We start from the raw sequence: 18,808 nt of genomic DNA, 5'->3' as shown, positions 1-18,808 counted from the left end.
TCACATGCTCTAACTAGCATACCTAAACTAACTCTCTTCTCACGTGTAAAAAATAATTTGTTATTCGATCAAAACTCATGCATTGTAATAACCATTTGAACAAAAATAATTATAAATAAAAAAGTATAAATATGTGGGGTCAAGTTCTAGTTCTTTATAAGCAATTACCATCAAAGTAAAGGGTCTTGCTAACGTGTATCCTAAGGGCACATGTTAAGGAACTCAAAAGTAGAAGTTTTGTATTGAAAAATACAACACTTTGAATCAGGGCCGGAGCCGAAAATTTGGAGGCCCGGGACAAATAATAAAAACAAATACTTGATAAAAATCTTTTTTTTTCAAAAAAAGAACATAATCTGTTTAGAAATTAATTTTTTTTATAGAGTAGAAATTAATTATTCATTTTCAAAGAAACAATAAAATGCATTTTTTTAAAAAAAAATAAATAAAGTAGTCGAGTTATTTATAAGTTTTAAAGTTTTGTTTTTGTGACAGTTATAAAGTTTTTTTTTTATTTCTTTTTATGCAAAGAATATTTAATTTATAGAATATAAACAATAATTGTGTAAATTCATTATAAAAGTCTTAAATAAAAGAAAACAAAATAAAATTGTGCTAGGAGGGAAACGAACTCACAACAAGGCACTACAATTTTTGGACTAGAGCGCATGCCACCAAGCCAATGAATCTATTATGTTTATTTGTCTCCTAAATAATATATTACCAATATCTTTAATGTTGAGCCTAAAAAAAAAAAGAGACCCTTAAATGTTTGGGGCCTTGGGCTGGAGGTCTGGTTGCCTTGGCCCAAAACCGGTCCTGCTTTGAATTTTGAAAAGTGAAATACACAACTTTTGAGAATAATTTTCTATATTAAGATGTTTATAATGTGCCTTAGGGCACATTACAACTCAAATCAACTATGAATTTTTTAAATCCTACAAATAACTTTGGACCCACAAAAAATAATTTAGTTTACCCACTTAGTCCACTACCACTAAAGATTGCTCATTGAATGAATGAAATATCTTATCTTCGGAGAGAGAAAAAAATTGCTATTGTGGTTATTAATGTCAGACAAATCAAGATACCATTGGATATTTGGATATTATGAATCAAAAAATTTATTTTGAAGATTTATTCTCTTTTTATTGGCAAATAATGTGATTTTTTTTTTCAATTACATGTAATCTTGTCTTTATTGGATGATGACTTTAATTTTGTCTAGAAATAGCGGTAAAATATGGAATTATAAATTACAATATATAATAGCAATAATATAAGGTATATGAAAATTTTTGAGTAACATTAAACGATAGTTCAACAATAATTTTGGATAAATATTCATACAAATGAAGGTATATTACGGAAGACTTCCTTATAGACCACATTTGAAGTCTTAGTCGTATCTTCGCCATCATCGTCGATGATCAATATTTTTAATCCTTCTCTAGAATTAACTCTTGAAATCGCAACATACAGTTGACCATGTGAAAACACTGGCGACGGGAGATATATCCCAACATGCTTTAAAGATTGTCCCGGGCTCTTATTAATAGTCATCGCAAAAAAAAAATCATTAAAGGAAATTGTCTCGGTTGAAATTTAAAAGAAATTCTTACGTCAGATGGTATTAGAGAAAATCTAGGTATGAAAACTTGATCACCAATATTACTTCATGAAATAATTTTTCCTTCAAGAACATGTTTTCCGAATCTTGTAATAATAATTTTTGTTCCATTGCATAATCATAATTTTTTATTCAAATGTTACACCGGTGTAATTTGATCCCTCCTCTATAACTTTTTATTTATATATAGCAAAAGCCAAAATTCATTTTGAACCGGGCTGATCCAACATAGTTATAGACCTAAAATAAGTTTTATTGTGAGGCCTTATAAAATAAAAAATTACATGACTTTATGAAAAATGAATAAGAAAATATAAACATTTGCTAAGGTCAAATATTGAACTTGTGACAATAAGAATTTGGGGGCTTTAATTTTACTAAGTGAACCAAAAAAAAATACAAAATTTAATTGTCCTATTATATATTTATAACCAACCGAAGAAAAAAAAAATTAAGGCATTTTTTTAGCCCAAAGTTTTGAGACCTAAAACTCTTGCTTGGGTCATTTGGTCCTTGGGCCGGCCTTGATTTTGAAATGAATTGTGGTTTTTACTATCGAAAGTATTGGTGAGTTTGCATTTCCTGTTGTATAAATCTCATTACCACCTTGAACCCTAAAATTGCAAGCAAACCTCGTTTGGAGTGAGAGCGCCGCGGTTGAGAAGACTTCAAAATCAATGGCTCATTCAAATGAGAAGGTTAGAAAATCTATACCTAACGATCTTATGTTCTCTATTATGTCAAAATTGCCTCCAAAATCGTTAAATCGATTTAAATGTGTACGCAAATCATGGGCTCTATTTTTTGAAAACTCTTTTTTCATGAACATGTATCGGAAAAGTTTCATCTCTAATCATTCATATTATGATGATACATGTCTCCTCTTAAAGCAAACTCCTCTAGGTTTTGATCAACATTCGTTGTTGTATTTATTTTCTGGTGAGGGGTTTACCAATAAGGTCAAATTAAATTGGCCGCTTCCATTTCAAGAGGATGGCCGTGATATTAAAATTATGGGTTCTGAAATTAATGGTAATCTTTGTCTCTATGTTAAAAATGATAATTCAAAAGTTGTAGTGTGGAACCCAAGTATTAAGGAATTCAAGGTCATTCCTCCTAGCATACATGTGTCTGTACCACCTCATGTAAGAGTTGAGTCTCAACTTCATGCATTTGGTTATGATTACAATGGAGACGACTATAAGTTGATTCGATATGTACAATTTTATCCAAATCTAAATTTGTTAGATGCTCAGTTAAATGTGTCACTTTCAATGGCACTTATAAAGATGTTATGCGGCTACCCTTTTTGGGAGATATATAGCCTCAAAAGTAGTTCTTGGAAGAAACTTAATTTAGATATGCCAACTTATAATCGGAGTCGTGGAGGTGTTCTAGAGCAAGTGTACACAAAAGGGATGTGTCACTGGTTGTGCAAAAGGGAAAATATTGACAATTCATATTTGGTGTCATTTGATTTGGATAATGAAGGGTTCTCTCTAACATCTGTACCTTCGCTTATGGAAAGTTTGGAGAATATTCATTTAATGTTGTTAAACGAGTTCATTGCTTTGATGTATATAGATGCACAAAGGACTAGTTTTCACATATCAATTCTTGGTGAAATTGGTGTGAAGGAATCGTGGATGATACTCTTCATTGTTGAATCATTACCTTGTTTTGGGCATCCTATTGGTGTAGGGAAGAACAACAATATATTCTTTGCAACAGAAGATGAAGAGCTAGCCATGTGTGATTTAAGTACCCAAACAGTTCAAGAGCTTGGCATTGAAGGATCATCATTCACTTGTCAGATAGTAACTTATAAGAAAAGCCTTCTTTCAATTGCAGAACAAATAATTGATTAGTTTATTTTGCAACTAAGTGTTTTTCTCTCAGTAAGAATCTCAACTAGTTTCTCAACGTCCTCTTTTAGATCTTTCATTATGTCTTGAGGTTTTTGTTCATCATTTGTTTCTCAACATCTTCTCAATTGCTTATGGTTTGTTCTTGCTTGTTGTTGGGTTTCAAGTGTGAGTGTTTAAGTCTCACATTGACTATGTGTGGGAAGAATGTTAGATTTATAAGAGAGGTGACCCATTAACCTAACACCTTAAGATTTTGGGTTGGGATGTGGCGTCTCCTTCTCTTGTGTGGTCCTGGAGCATTGACTCATTATTTCTTCTGAGCTCCTCCGGACTCCCCAACACTTGTTTCATCATTTCCCATCCCCCTCTTTTAATTTTAGTTGTTGTGTTCATCTTTTGTTATGTCTCATCTCCCTCTGTTTGTTGACCACCCACTCCTCCACCTTGGATTGTTGTTTTGGTTCGTGTTCTATTGTTGTTTTCAAGTTGTTTTGATTTACTTTTTGGTACCTTCGTTTCTATGGTCTTGGATTTGTCCCCAACGCCGTCGGTTTAGGTCGTGGCAGTAGTTGGTTTTACTTTGTTCATTTTTAGCTTGAGAAGTAGATGTATAAGTCAAGAGTAAATCTAGTGTTTAAGGTTGTATCTTTTTGATTATGCATTAATTTTGTACTTTACCCCAATAATGGGTTGTGATCTGGTGTAATCTTCGACTATTTTAGCTTATTAAATAACTGAAATATCTTATCTTCAAAAAAAAAAAAGGTTTGTTATATAGATTTTACGTTTAATGGTTATAAGGATTTTACCTTGTATGCAAAGGAGTTGACAATTATGCATATCATAACTATTATTAGTGTATAAAAAACTAAGATACCATTGGACATTATGAATCTAAAAATTTATTTTGAAGATTTATACTCTTTTTATTTGTAAATAATGTGATTTTTATTTCAATTACATCAATAATCTTGTCTTTATTGGGTTATGACTTTAATTTTGCCTAGAAATAGCTTATATTTGAAAAATTAGGGGATTATGAGTGTCCAACATTATTCTCTCTTTAAAGGAGGAGGCTCACATCTTCAAACCATGAAAGAGTTGAGTCATAGTGAAGCTTTTGGAAAGAAATATGGTTAACATACATCCATTATCTCATAGTTAGAGATTGGGCCAATTTTAATCTCCCAATTTGAATAAGTAAATTCTTAATTTTGTTTAAAAGCTTTCATCCAACAGCACCCCCTTCTTTATTCATTTGAATGCTACACATCAGCACTGATGAATTCAAATGAACTTCCAGCTTTAAGACGTCTTGATTTCTAGCCGAAAATAATTATTTTATTTACGTTAATTCCACTTTAATAATCTTTTACTTACACATTTTTCTTATTCAGTGTAAATTGTTCAACTAAATTATTTATTTTAAAATAGAGGGAGTTTTCTATATCATATAAAAGAAATTATTAATAAAAATATCTAAAAGGGATTCTTTCAAAGTTTTTTTTTTGTTACAAGAGAGAAAGACAAAAACAAAAGGGAAACTACTTTCTAACAAAAGTCACACCCCATGCATCAGCAGAGAGATGGGGAGACAACTCAGAAGGAGGCTCAACAAGCTTCACAAGGGGAGAGATAGTGTTAGCTCCCATTTTAGCCAGCATATCAGTGCACGCATTCCCTTCCCGAAGCGTTGGTTCATTATGAATTAAAGTTTGGTTTTGGAAGGTTGGTTGGATTGTTTTGCCGAACTTTAGTCTTTGGGTTCTTGAGAGGGATATTTCTGACCATTATGTGAGTCTTGGGGTAGATTGGTATTGTTGAATTTGATTTTGAGTGTTATTCCTATTTTCTTCTTATCCTTCATGAAAATGTCGATTAAGGTGTGGAATGAAGTGATCAAAATCCAAAGAAAAAATTTGTGGGGAGAAGTAAGTGGAAAGAAGAGGATGAATTGGGTCAAGTGGGAGCCAGTATGCCTTTCTAAGAAAGATGGGGGGTTAGGAGTCCGGGATTTGTACACGGTTAATGTTAGTCTCTTGACAAAGTGGCGATGGAGACTTCTCCAAAATAAAGATGCAATGTGAATTCAAGTCTTGTGTAGAAAATACATAACATCCATTTTTTTTTTTCCAACCAGTTGTTGGAGGAGGAGGAACCAAACCGTTGTGACTCACTTTGGTGGAAGGATGTAAAAAAATTATGACCAGTCGACAATTTACAAGTCTCTCTCCATTCATATGATCACATTCGTTACTCATTTATACTAAATTTAATGTTTAATCCACATGTCAAACACCTAATTTAGCGAAAGAGATTAATTTCTCATAACAACTAACATTCATTGGAAAAAATGTCGTCATTAACGATTACTACATCTATCTCCTCCGATGAACCTATGAGAAGCAAAAACAAACACACCCCAAATATATTCTGTCTCTTTCATATAGTCAAAAAAAACAAGTTTTTAACTCCGAATCCAAAGGGAAACGTTGTACAAATTTGTAATCATTTTGTTAGATTTTTCTTAAAATAAAATAAAATAAATCGGTTTGTTTGGTAGTGTAGTACAAATGTACCATTTTCTTTTGAAGCACGTGTAGTACAAATAATAAAAAAGCATTTATTGTTTTAATCTTATATATATAAATATAAAAAATTTCCTTTTTACACTTTTTGTAGTACGACACAACTACCTTAATACTACAATCTATCTGTACGACATTTGACACCGCAAGAGACAACAGTGTACCTATGTGTTGTTGTTGGATTTTGCAATGTACTTTTGTTTTTCTTTTCCAATGTACTACAAATCTTGATTTGAGATTGATTGATATATTTGATAAAAGTTTGGTGGGTTTTTGAGGTTCTTATTATCTCACTCATCTTCTTTGAGTTTCATCAATCTCTTGTCTTGTTCATTGCTGCAAATTAAGGTATGGTGATATTTAGTATTTAATAATTTTTTATATTTTAACATTTTTTTTTTTGTTCTCTTTATGTCTCCTATTATAATGTGAATTTTATTTGAAAGTTTTGTGACACTAATTGTGAACATCTCTCTACATCAAAATTTTGATGGGTTTTAGTTTTAGTTTTATTTTTCAATATTTTTTTGTTTGTTCATAAGCTACTTTTCTCATGATATTGGAATCAATCTTATTTGAGACATGCAAGACATTAATTGTGGACATCTCTCATAATCAAAATTCAAAAGTGATGATATTTGATGGATTTCATCTTTTAACAAAAGAAATTCACAAGTCTCTTACTATTGGATTGAATTATGTTTGAATAGTCATCAATCATCAAACACTAACAATTGTCTCAATAGAGATTTCAATGGTTATAATATTTTGACAAATCGCTATTACTTTGCAATACACTATTTAAGATTGTTTAGATAAACAACTTGTTTGCAGCTTATATTATCAGTGTTTATCATAATAAGCACTTATATGTAAGCTTACATAAGCAATTTTTATAGCAAAAGATCAATTGTTTTTATATATGCTACAAACTATGTTCATAAGCTATATTGGAGATAAGCTATATTGGAGAACTTATGAAAATAAGCTGAAAAACACTTGTGAAAATTGTCATAAGTTGTTTCATTAAGTTTTCTCAAACAGTTTCACAAAACTTATGTCAGTAGATAAGCTCAAATAAATCAATCCAATTAGGGTCTTAGTATAAATTGTTGTCAAATAGCAGCTATAGTGGCACTATATAGCACTGTTGCATAGCAGAAGTTGAACAAACCACTATTTTCTATGACCCGCAATTGATAAGACTGCTACTAACAATGTCGTTTTTCGTGTTTTACTTTGCTTTCTATGAAGATTGATTCACTTATTAGATAATTCCAATGGGCAATATAAGCAATGAAGAACAAGAACTCGAAGAGATTGAGAATTTAGAGAGAGAAGACATAGAAAAAGTTGGAGTTGATGTAGAAGATACAAGTGGAATAGCACCATGGACAAAACAGATCACAATTAGGGGACTAATTGCTAGCATCCTTCTTGGCATAGTTTATAGTATCATTGTTATGAAGCTGAACCTCACAACTGGTTTAGTCCCTAATCTCAATGTTTCTGTTGCACTTCTTGGCTTTGTGTTCATTAAACTTTGGACTAAGATTCTTGAGAAAGCAAATATTGTTTCAATACCTTTCACTAGACAGGAAAATACCTTAATTCAGACTTGTGCTGTTGCATGCTACAGTGCATCTTTTGGCGGTGAGTTTTTTGTTTTGTTTTTAATTCAATATCTCTATTTACATTTTAAAATAAATTATTCTCTTTTTTTAAAAAATTGTGGGCCCTGGTAATCCGGAGTTCGGCCAAGAGGTAAGTAAAGTATGGTCAAAGATTGTTCTAGTCAGTGTTCGCACTCAGTTACTACCGGTCGATTATACCTTCAGTGATGTTCATTAACCACTTGCTTAATGATCATTATTTACTTTGTATTTAGTTTGTAAATTTGAAGAGATGAAAGATTATGTATTTGTAGTTTTCTAAATTTTACTTGTTTATTTATAGGTGGTTTCGGATCTCATCTGTTGGGTTTGAATAGGGCGACATATGAGCGAGTTGGGGGGGCTAGTACACCAGGGAATACTCCTGACACCAAGGAGCCTGCCATTGGCTGGATGACCAGCTTTCTCTTTGTTACTTACTTTGTTGGGCTAACAGCACTAATTCCCTTTAGAAAGGTATTTGATTCTGTAGGTCAAATTGTGTCGTCAAATAGAAGCTATAGCAGCTCTATAACGCTAAAGCATAATGAAATTTGAACAAATTGTTATTGTTCTGTGATACCCTATTTACTATGAATCGGATTTAGAATAACTTGAATGCTGTTTGCTATGTTATTTAACAGATGATGATAATTGACTCTAAATTACCTTATCCAAGCGGAACAGCTACAGGTGTTCTTATTAATGGATTCCATACTCCTAAAGGAAATGTCATGGCCAAGTATGATTACGAGACCAATTATGTTTGTGTTATTTGTCTTCTATGTTTGTAATTTCAAGATGAAAACATATAAAACTAGTTTGGTATCTTTCTCAGGAAGCAGGTTAAGGGTTTCACGCAATTCTTCTCACTCAGTTTGCTTTGGTCTTTCTTCCAATGGTTCTATGCTGGTGGAGACCAATGCGGATTTGGTCAGTTTCCTACTTTCGGGTTGAAAGCGTGGAAAAACACGTGTGTGCTTTGATTCTATCTCTCTTTTTTTTAATAGGCAAATGTTAGTATATTACAATGTTGTTAAATAGCCGCTATCGCGGAACTATACCGCTATAGCCTAGCGGGATTTGGATAAATCGCTATTGTTCCGTGACACACTATTTGATATAAAATGTTATCAAATAGCCGCTATAGTGGAACTATAGCACTATTGCATAGCGGAATTTTAACAATCCGCTATCTGCAATTGGCAACAGTGGTATATTAGTCGTTATGTTGGTATTTTCTCTCTTTGTCAGGGTTTGAATAATCCTCTGACTTCAACTGCTTAGAACCATGAAACATTTGTCAATTGTAATTGATTCGAACGTTTGATTTTTTTTGCAGATTTTACTTTGATTTCAGCATGACTTATGTTGGAGCAGGAATGATCTGTTCTCATCTTGTCAATTTATCATTGCTTTTCGGTGCTGTGGTTTCATGGGGCATTATGTGGCCATTGATCAGAGTACTTAAAGGAAGTTGGTTCCCTGAAAATTTACCGGAGAGTAGCATGAAGAGTCTTACTGGTTATAAGGTCTTTGAATGAACAAAAATTGAAGGACACACTATTAGAACTAACATGATTTCAGTTTTGATTTTTTTTCCATTTTAAGCCTTAACTTTCCTTTATTTTCATGATGCAGGTTTTTATTTCCATTGCATTAATCCTTGGTGATGGACTCTACAATTTTATCAAAATTATATATTTTAGTGCCTTGAATTTTCAGGCCTGCATGAAAAAGAGGAATCACAATGCAGGTAAATAAATGGCATTTTATCACTTTTTGTAGTTCATGGGTTATATAATTTTCAAGGTTAGGCAGTGTTGTCACGCATCGACCATGGAGGGTTGCGGTGACAGACTTTTTGGCAACCATCATGGCCAATTCGTGAATGATGACAGTGCCATGGTGTTTTTATAGTGGCGTTTTGGCTTTCTGCCATCCGCAATCGATAACACTAAGTTTAAGTTTTAATATGCTTACTTGTCTTACTAATTACCGCTCTATAAGGCTATCTTCCCATGTTGTAAATACATAGGAATATAGGAAGATACTGCCATATCAATAAAGAAAGTAATTGAGTTACATGAAAAGGTTTTGGATGGTTGGATTGTGATCAACTGGGATTTCTGCAGTCACGCTGTCGTGGATTTCTCAGCCAATAGATGAAGTCCAGATGGCTTATATTCCGAGATATATTTTTAAAGCTGATTTGGTACAGTCAGAATATGAGTTGTCTTGTCTTCATCCAATGGTTGAGATTCCCTGACTGTGTAACTGCATGCTTTCTTTGACTGCGGAGAATTCGAGTCTGGATTATGATATGTTGCTTTCCTTTTTGGGGGAATTTTCAGTCTTAATATAGGGCTTCCTCTGCTTGTAAGAAGCTTAGTCTTACTATTCTACTCTAATTCCTAGTTTATATCAATCTAATGAATCTAATATATATATACTTTTCTTCATTGCAGCTCCATTTACAGATAATAACCAGGACCAGACTCTAGACGATCTTACACGCGATGAATTCTTTCTAAAAGAAAGCATTCCAATATGGGTAGCATGTGTAGGATATGCAGTACTCACCATAATTTCAATCATTGTTATCCCTCTCATATTCCCACAAGTGAAGTGGTACTTTGTGGTGGTAGCTTATCTCCTAGCACCAATTCTCGGCTTCTGCAATGCTTATGGTTCTGGTTTAACTGACCAGAACATGGCTTATAATTATGGAAAAGTAGCACTTTTCATTCTTGCAGCCTTAGGAGGAAAAAATAATGGTGTTGTTGCTGGACTTGTAGCATGTGGACTAATAAAATCACTTGCTTCAACTTCATCTGACTTAATGCAAGATTTCAAAACTAGTTATTTAACTCTAACTTCACCGCGATCAATGCTTGTAGCACAAGCAATTGGTACAGCAACAGGTTGTGTTGTGGCACCACTCACATTCTTTATTTTCTACAGTACAAACAATGTTGGTGACCCTAATGGTCCATTCAAAGCACCTTATGCTATCATATACAGAAACATGGCAATTCTTGGTGTTGAAGGCTTTTCAGCACTTCCAAACCATTGCTTGCAATTCTGTTTTGGGTTTTTTGCATTTGCTTTGTTGGCTAACTTATTGAGAGATTTGAATCCAAAAAATATTGGGAAATGGGTCCCACTTCCAATGGCAATGGCTGTACCTTTTATTGTTGGTGCTTACTTTGCAGTTGATATGTGTGTTGGGAGTTTGATAGTTTTTGTTTGGACTTGGATGAAAAGAAAAGAAGCAGGTTTGATGGTTCCAGCTGTTGCTTCTGGTTTGATTTGTGGAGATGGGATATGGGTTCTTCCTTCAGCTCTTCTTGCTTGGTTTAAGATTCATCCACCAATGTGTATGAGCTTTTCTGCATATAAGTAGAATCTTGCAGAACTTTAGAGGAAATAGGTGTAGTAAAATCTTGTTATGACTGTTATTAGTTAGTACATGGTTCATAGATATCTTTTTTTTTTTCTCCTTTTTTGAGTAGTTTATTAAGATCTTAATCAAAGAAGAATTTATATCTTATTAAAAAGGTTTATAGGGACAATAAGTGTGAAAATGTTTTTGACAATCGAGAGTGAATTGGTGTAAATAGTTCGTTTGCAATTTTATTGATCTTAGAAGCTGAAAACCATTTCCATAACTTTGTGAAATTTAACAATCCCATTGTGTTTGTGTGTGTGTGTTTTGTTTAATATGGCAAGATGATTTTCTTTGAAATTCATTCTTTTTTTATAATACAACTTGAATAGGAATCTGATTCTCGTCTCCATTTATAAGTTAACATTGATAATACTATTTTTGTCTCTAAATATAAGATCGAACATTTACTAAATTACAAAAATTAAGAAAGTTTGTAATGATATTTTGAAAGAAAACCTTTGACCTTTGTTGTGTCTTCCCATGGCTAGAGCTAAGTATTTGGGGCAGAGCCTCTTCAATGGATGTTATAAATATGATTCTTAAATATAATAATGAATTTTTATGTTAAAGCATCTGCCACATGTAAGGATTGAACCCGTAGTAGAACATGTTCTTAATTTTATTGTGTTTGTCTCTCCCCCACGACTATCATTGGAGATGCTCTCAAGACCTATGACCTTGTTTAACCCGCAATCCACGCATGTTAGGGCCATATAAAGTACTAGCCCCATTAAATGTAGAATTTCGCCCTCATCTCTGCGCCTGGCCTTGTAGTAAAATCCCAAATTTCTCATATCTACTATTCTTCACCATATGTAGTAAATTTACATTATTCACTTTGTAAAGGTTCAAAAATTTGATATTATCTGCAAAGCTATCCCTATAAAAAGCCTACCATGTCTTTTATGCAGTACAAAGAGTAACCATATTGAGCCATTCTTCACCATAAAAAAAAATAAAAAAAAAAAAAAAAAAAAAAAAAAAGGATTATAGGAAGTGAAATAGAGAGAAAGAGATTGAACTAGTTAAATGCTATCTCCTGAAGGACTTGAAGTGTCTTTTGATGAACCTGCAAGCAAAGGAAAGGAACAAAAGACACAAGTCATTCAGCAGATCATGGAAAAGATTATATGACTGGTCACTTTAGATGATTCAATCTGCAAAGCTATGCACAAATTGGCATTGCGACACCATCATTGCTTATAGCAGCGCAAAATCTCTTTAGCAACAACACTTTAGTATTTAATTATTCTTTAGGCATGGTCAAACCAGTTTAAAATATGGCGAGTGTATGCTCAAACACTAAACTTAGTTTTGCATTTGAATTAGTCAAACCTGCATCTTCCTCTAGGTACATGTGGTACTTGTGGAACATGGTTTAAAAATCATAAGAAATGCCAAATATGGCACGAAGAAACAAATGAAATAAATAGATTTCAGTTTTCTTATAAAATCTTTCAAGTTTATGAACCTTGTCTGTAGATACTCTGTAGATAGACTCTCCACTTTGAGAACCCTTTTAACAGTTACATGGAAAATCAAATGTATAAAAATAATAAAGTAAAATACATAATTTTCAGAAAATAAAAAATAACTTTAGTTGCTCTTGGTAGCTGATTTACTTCAAGATCGATTAATGAAATTCCAAATGGAAAATACAGAGATAGCATGACAAATTTTAAAGGATGGCACATATATTTATGATAAGAAATAGATATTTATGATAAAAAGGATGGCACATATATTTCCAACAGACTAATGTACAGGCGGCACACTTTGCAAATAGAAATGTTTATGAAATTGGTAAGGTGAGAAAGAATTTACCCATTCTAGATGTTGTGCTGTGATACCAGAGTCAGATCCAGCATATATACCAGACAAGACCTAGCAAAAATAGAAAAATATCAATTGAAAAGTGCAAACACGGGCAAAGAAGGTCATTCAAATCTACCGTTTAATAAAGCAATAATCAGAATGTATATCAAGAACTGAGTATGGGAAACAATATCAAAGTATTTTCAACTGAACCAAGTATTTTGCAATTCCATGTAATTCTCAGGCTACATTGCTTCAAAAATAACCATTCAACATAAAAATATGGTATAGCCTTACCTTAGAGACTGTTTCGAGAAACATGCCCGGGCGTACTGGATGTGGCTTTCTTCCTGTCACACTTGCCTGGATATCATGACAGACAAGTTAAATATGCTGTTGAATATAAATTGAATGCACGTAAAACATGTTCACATGTTAAATAATACATGTCATCCTATTCAACTCACCCTTCCAGCAATTCCAGTTGAAACCCTGTCATCATCGTCATTGCCAGAGATGTCTGCGCCTTCATCTTTTCCAAGCATCACATTTCTTATCATATCCAGCACAACTTTCCCAGGTTTTAAGGCCACCAATTTAGTTAAGAAGTTCACCTGCACTCCCAACAGTTTTAATGATGCCAAAAGCATATTTTTGACGGTGAATAACCGTCGAGTTTAGTTTTAAATCTATACAGATCTACTGGAAATTTCCAAGCTCTTTTAACACATACAATAAAGTCGTGTGAAACTGAAAATCAAATATGGAAACTTGACATCAACGTACCTCAGACTGAGGGAGAGTAGAAAATCCACGGTCATTCCGTTCATCCAAAATCCCCCCTCCCATCATATCACGGGCTTCTTCTCTGATCAAAACAAGTCTTGCAAGCAGTTTCCGATCAGGCACAACAGGACGAGTCTCCATTGTCTGCAAACAATTAACCAAACAGTGTCTAGAATTCATGTGGTTTCCTTTGTCAAGATTTCAGATAGAGTTAATACTTATCACTCAACTGAAAGAGTAAAAAGTAAAACGATATTTTAGAAAGCTTCTGATAGAATGAGCAAAACGAGAAAGATATTGCTCTTGAAGTTTCTATCAATACCTCTAATAAATCATCAGCTTGATTAGCTATGTCATTTAGATTTGCCCCTGGGATGTGAATCTTCAAGCCATTCTCTCCTTTAAATGAACCACCACCAGCTGCAACTCGGCGTAACAATTCATATCTGCTGTCCTTTTTTGGAGTTCGACACAGAAGACCAACTACTTGAACCTAAAAGATGAAGGGAGAAGTGCACATTGGTATACAACTTGGAATCAATCAGAAAAGTGTTCAATAAGTGGCTCAAAGAAGCTCCTTACCTGGGGTGGGCATTTTTTAGTTAGATGCGATAATACTGTTTCTTTGATAACTTCCAGCAGTGACTTGCGCTGCATATATATGTGATCAGTTAATTCCCGGCTACAACTTTATGACAGTATGTTTGCTTAACAAGATATAAAATCATGGCATAATGACATCATTTAAAGGATACTTTTTTCTTAACGGCATTCAAGTAAAAAATTAAGGGACGGGGAGAAGTGGAGCAGCAACCATAGGTACATATATCCTTCCCTTAATATCATATAATAGGAAGGACAAATAACTTTGTGTGCTTGTATATGAGTTCAAATAAATTGCAGCAAGTCAACAACTTTAGTCTGAAAATCACACCTTATCATCCTCGTCCTTCTCAGCAAGCTGGATCATGTAATCAAGGGCCATCATGAAATCAGATTCCATCTGATCAACTCTCTTACCAATAACTCCTTGCGCAGCCAACTCCACTGCTACTTTTTCAGATTCTTCATCCATATCCACCATATCTTTCAACTGAAGCAATAACAAATTTATACATCTAATAGGGGCTAGCAACAAAATACCACATTAAAATTCAAGCTCAACAACTTAGCATACAAATGCTGAAAAAAACAATACAACGGCATGATGAACAACGAGCAATGTTTGCATAGGAAAAATTGCACACTATATTCACGTAATCATGCAATTGTGGATCTAAATCATCATATAAAGACAGGACAACTTGCATTCTGATTTTATATTTTGGACTCAATTTACTAAAATTGGAACGTGGAGCGTCAAATCTTGATTGAACGGTCCAGATCGTGTGACTGTATTAAATGCGTAATTCTCCTTCAGCAGTGAATGCAGAACCCATATCTTAACCATGAAAATACGTGCATGGAATTCGTGCTTTCACTCGTGCAGTTTAAAAAAAAACAAAAGAAATTTAAAAGATGGTCCGCCATCATTAATACGGCGAGTTCTAGGGTAGACCATCATGATAGATGGTCCACCATGGACCCAATACATACAGATCGTCTAAAACTCCAACATTATCCCCCAGAAGTATGTTCACGGTCTTTCTTATTGTAAAATTTGAGAGTTGAGACAAATCCTATCAGTGTCAATTTGATAAAACAAAAGAAAACATATATAGGCGTCTCAAAACCCAACTCATATAACACTGATTAAGTCACCACGTCAGTCACGAGGAAGAAGAGGCCAGTGAACTTCTACTTCTAGAGGGCAGTGTTTGTCATTGTTGGTCTTCCGGACAATTTTCAGGTGCCTGTCGACAGTCTGTAGAACTTGTCTCATTAATAGTAATTGAAAGTTTTCAGCCATACAAAATGCACAAAAATTTGTTAATAGTACCTTTAAAATATTGAATCAATAGTATTTCAACAATAAACAAACAACAGAAGAGACTATCATTACTAGTCAATTCTCATCACAACATTAAAATAGTAACACACTAAGAGCACCTCCAATGGTGCAACCCATCATGGGCGGTCTAAGTGGACTCCATTGTACCACATCACTTTAAACTTATTATTCTTTGCTCCAATAGTACAAAATCCAACAACTTACTAACCCAACATATTGTTATAAACAAGTTGTTTCGCCAAGCAAGATGTCATTTCAATTTTCTCCAACAGTGGAACTTGCTAAGGACATGCTTTCTAAACTTAAGAAATCTCTAAGGATTAGAATCCTGTTTGGTTAAACCGTTTAATTAACATGTTATCATTTAAGTATTTGTGTACAAAGCTATTTCTATAACAGAAGATAAAAGAAAGCCAAAAACATTCATATAAGCTCTATTTGGTACAAAATAGCAGATAGCTAATAAGTTAGCTAATTCAATTTGTAGTGATTGGTAAAATTTGCAGTTGAAGTAGCTTATCAAAAAAAGTTATAAGGTACTCGAATTCTCGAAAAGAAGTTATACACAAGTAAAAATAAGCCATAAGCTCATAAGAAAATGACAGTTACCAAACAAGCTTTTTTTAGTCATATGAGCTTATACGCTATAAGCTAGTTTATAGTGCTTGCCAAATAGACACATAGGTTCCGTTTGGCAAAAAACATAGCGGATAGTTGATAAACTAACTTATAGCGGATAAGCTATAAGCTCAAAATTTGGCATTGCCAAACAGAGTCATAATCTGTAAGTTGTTTTCATAAGCCATCCTATAGAGCTTATGATCATGTCATAAATTGAAGTAGCTTATCAAAAAAAGTTATAAGGTACTTGAAAAGAAGTTATATGCCAGTAAAAATAAGCTATAAGCTCGTAAGAAAATGACAGTTACCGAACGGGCTTTTTTAGTCATATGAGCTATAAGTTAGCTTATAGTGCTTGCCAAATAGACACATAGGCTCTGTTTGGCAAAAAAAAAAAATAGCGGAAACTGATAAGCTAACTTATAGCGGATAAGCTATAAGCTCAAAAATTGGCATTGCCAAACATATTTATTATCTAAATGTTGTTTTCATAAGCTATCCTAGAGAACTTATGAACATGTCATAAATTGTTTCTATAAAGTTTTCTCAAACCGTCTCACAAGTGCTTACATCAGCAACAAATAAGCTCAAATAAGTCAATCCAAACCATTTCTATATTTGGGGACACTCAAACACATTCTAGCAACATATAAAATCAATAGAAATAAAAATTCAAAAAACATAACTCATTGATAATCCTAAGAAACAACTTACAAGAGTAATCATTTCTTGAAGAACAGAGATAACTTGGTCACCTCCTTTAAGAAGTGCTTCACGTTGAGCAGATGTATCAGTATCAGAATTTTTACTTTCCCCTTCATTTCGGTTTAGAAGTTCGTCGACTGGAAATCCACCGCCAACTTCATAACTCGTATCGTTACTACTGCTTAAAACGATTAATCGATTATTTTTCACTTTTAGTAGCTGCTTCTGCTTCAACTTAAAATGCTTTTGTTGGTGAGTGGAAGTTAAGTTTGAAAAATATGACGAATAAAAAATTTGTGTGGGAAGCGGGTATAAGATGGAAGCGCCAAGCATTTTACTGAATTTTCAGTTCATAATAAAAATGATAAATTTGAATTGTTCTTTGTTATTGGGTGGGGTTCTATCTGGGTTTAAGCTAACACTCACAACTGAAACTGAGTAGAATTGGAACGATAGATAGATAGATAGATAGATATAGTAGTCGAAAGATGCCTTGGATATATATTGCTGTAAAACAATTATCATACAAGTGAGCCGTCTTAGCTCAGCTGGTAGAGCGCGTGGCTTTTAACCACGTGGTCGTGGGTTCGATTCCCACAGACGGCGGCTTTTTTTCTTTTTCTGCAATTTTAACGTTTTTTGAAGCAAAAAAACGTTAATTTGTCTAACACCCATTTTAGGGACAGTTAATGAGGTAGCTTCATTCGAGCCTCGATGCAAATGCATTTTTAATGGATGAGTGTATTTAGTTATTTTTTCAACGAATTTAAAAAGTATTTTTTTTGCTTATAATTGTGTTCGGAGGAAGTGGTTAATTTCCCCACTTAAAAAATGATAGGATTTACATACTTACGGGTGACCCAAGCACCCAACTTTAATCCTACCCAACCATGTGTAAAATAAATATTTTCTTTTTTTTCTCAACCATTACTTCAATCTCATTTTTCTTTGAATCTATAAGACATGCATGTTTCTGAATCTTATCTCCCAAGTTCCACGCATAACATCCAGGCAAATTCCCGACGGACTGCAATATCATATAAGCAAAACATATCAATGGGAAGTTGACATATGAACACACGTTTATCTCTAGGATGAAGTATGTATCAATCATGTAGTAGCGGTATGTTACGTAGTAATTGTATGTTGACATCAACTCCTTTGAATGCAATGTACTTGTTGTGTTACCAACTGTGTCTGTATGTTTGATTGCGCGACTGCACCTCCAAACACACATTTACCCTTGCTCCATCGTGAAATCTGAGACGCTACAATATCAAGTTTTTGTGTTGCCGTGATTTTTCACCGCAATTTTTTTGTGTGTGTAGTAGGTAGGAGGATGTTTTACTCTTGGTGTGGGATCGATGGTAGACAATAGGCATTCTTTATCGACGGGTCAAATGTATTCCTAATACATCTTGTTATGTGGTCAAGAGCGAGACCCTTTGTTTTCTTTGGAAGAGTTTTGCACCTTCAAATGTGAATTTTTTTTTTCTTTTGTCAGTTATTGTGACCAGTTGTTATTGTTATTTCATAAACTTTCTGATACTGTGTAGTTTTTGGAGAACGTAAGATAATTATATTTCATGAATAATGATAGTAATTTAGTTGGTTATGCGATGCTGCATTACACAAAAATTAGGAGTATATTTAATTATTTATTCATAAACAAATAAATAAATAAACTATTGTATTGTCCTATTTGAGGACACTGAGGGTACTGCTGGATTTAAATGTCTTT

The 18,808-nt window shown here is 33.6% G+C and overlaps 2 protein-coding genes, 1 non-coding gene and 1 pseudogene across 3 annotated transcripts; 2 read left to right on the top strand and 2 right to left on the bottom strand.

Moving 5' to 3' along the window:
* The window catches only part of LOC123902918, a 100,539-nt pseudogene that overhangs the window by 50,899 nt on the left and 30,832 nt on the right, over positions 1 to 18,808 (bottom strand).
* Positions 6,146 to 11,231, top strand: LOC123902911 (metal-nicotianamine transporter YSL3-like). The gene is made up of 8 exons (XM_045952741.1): positions 6,146 to 6,434; positions 7,341 to 7,739; positions 8,043 to 8,215; positions 8,383 to 8,480; positions 8,577 to 8,711; positions 9,081 to 9,270; positions 9,380 to 9,494; positions 10,207 to 11,231. The coding sequence occupies exons 2-8, from the start codon at positions 7,367 to 7,369 to the stop codon at positions 11,142 to 11,144; spliced, it is 2,022 nt and encodes a 673-aa protein (XP_045808697.1). The 5' UTR covers positions 6,146 to 6,434; positions 7,341 to 7,366; the 3' UTR covers positions 11,145 to 11,231.
* On the bottom strand, positions 11,961 to 17,513 carry LOC123902919 (protein PEP-RELATED DEVELOPMENT ARRESTED 1, chloroplastic). Its single transcript, XM_045952754.1, has 9 exons — positions 17,077 to 17,513; positions 14,725 to 14,883; positions 14,373 to 14,441; positions 14,113 to 14,283; positions 13,791 to 13,934; positions 13,472 to 13,618; positions 13,302 to 13,367; positions 13,014 to 13,073; positions 11,961 to 12,258 (listed from the first exon to the last, which is right to left on the bottom strand). Exons 1-9 carry the CDS (start codon positions 17,398 to 17,400, stop codon positions 12,211 to 12,213), a joined length of 1,188 nt encoding a protein of 395 aa, XP_045808710.1. The 5' UTR covers positions 17,401 to 17,513; the 3' UTR covers positions 11,961 to 12,210.
* TRNAK-UUU lies at positions 17,601 to 17,673 on the top strand. The gene has a single exon. It is a non-coding gene; the product is annotated as a tRNA-Lys (tRNA).

This window comes from Trifolium pratense, linkage group LG1, assembly GCF_020283565.1.
Source record: "Trifolium pratense cultivar HEN17-A07 linkage group LG1, ARS_RC_1.1, whole genome shotgun sequence".
Taxonomy (NCBI): Eukaryota; Viridiplantae; Streptophyta; class Magnoliopsida; order Fabales; family Fabaceae; genus Trifolium; species Trifolium pratense.
Note: the sequence above shows the minus strand (reverse complement) of the source record. Positions and strands in the feature narration are given on the sequence as shown.

Excerpts from the sequence above, each read along its gene's own strand:
- LOC123902919 (XM_045952754.1), bottom strand. The coding sequence starts at position 17,400 with ATGCTTGGCGCTTCCATCTTATACCCGCTTCCCACACAAATTTTTTAT. Across the intron at positions 14,284-14,372 it reads CTAAAAAATGCCCACCCCAG|GTTCAAGTAGTTGGTCTTCT; the intron begins GTAAGGAGCTTC and ends TTCATCTTTTAG. Across the intron at positions 13,619-13,790 it reads CTACTCTCCCTCAGTCTGAG|GTGAACTTCTTAACTAAATT; the intron begins GTACGTTGATGT and ends TTGGGAGTGCAG.
- LOC123902911 (XM_045952741.1), top strand. The coding sequence starts at position 7,367 with ATGGGCAATATAAGCAATGAAGAACAAGAACTCGAAGAGATTGAGAAT. Across the intron at positions 8,481-8,576 it reads AAAGGAAATGTCATGGCCAA|GAAGCAGGTTAAGGGTTTCA; the intron begins GTATGATTACGA and ends TATCTTTCTCAG. Across the intron at positions 9,495-10,206 it reads AAAGAGGAATCACAATGCAG|CTCCATTTACAGATAATAAC; the intron begins GTAAATAAATGG and ends TCTTCATTGCAG.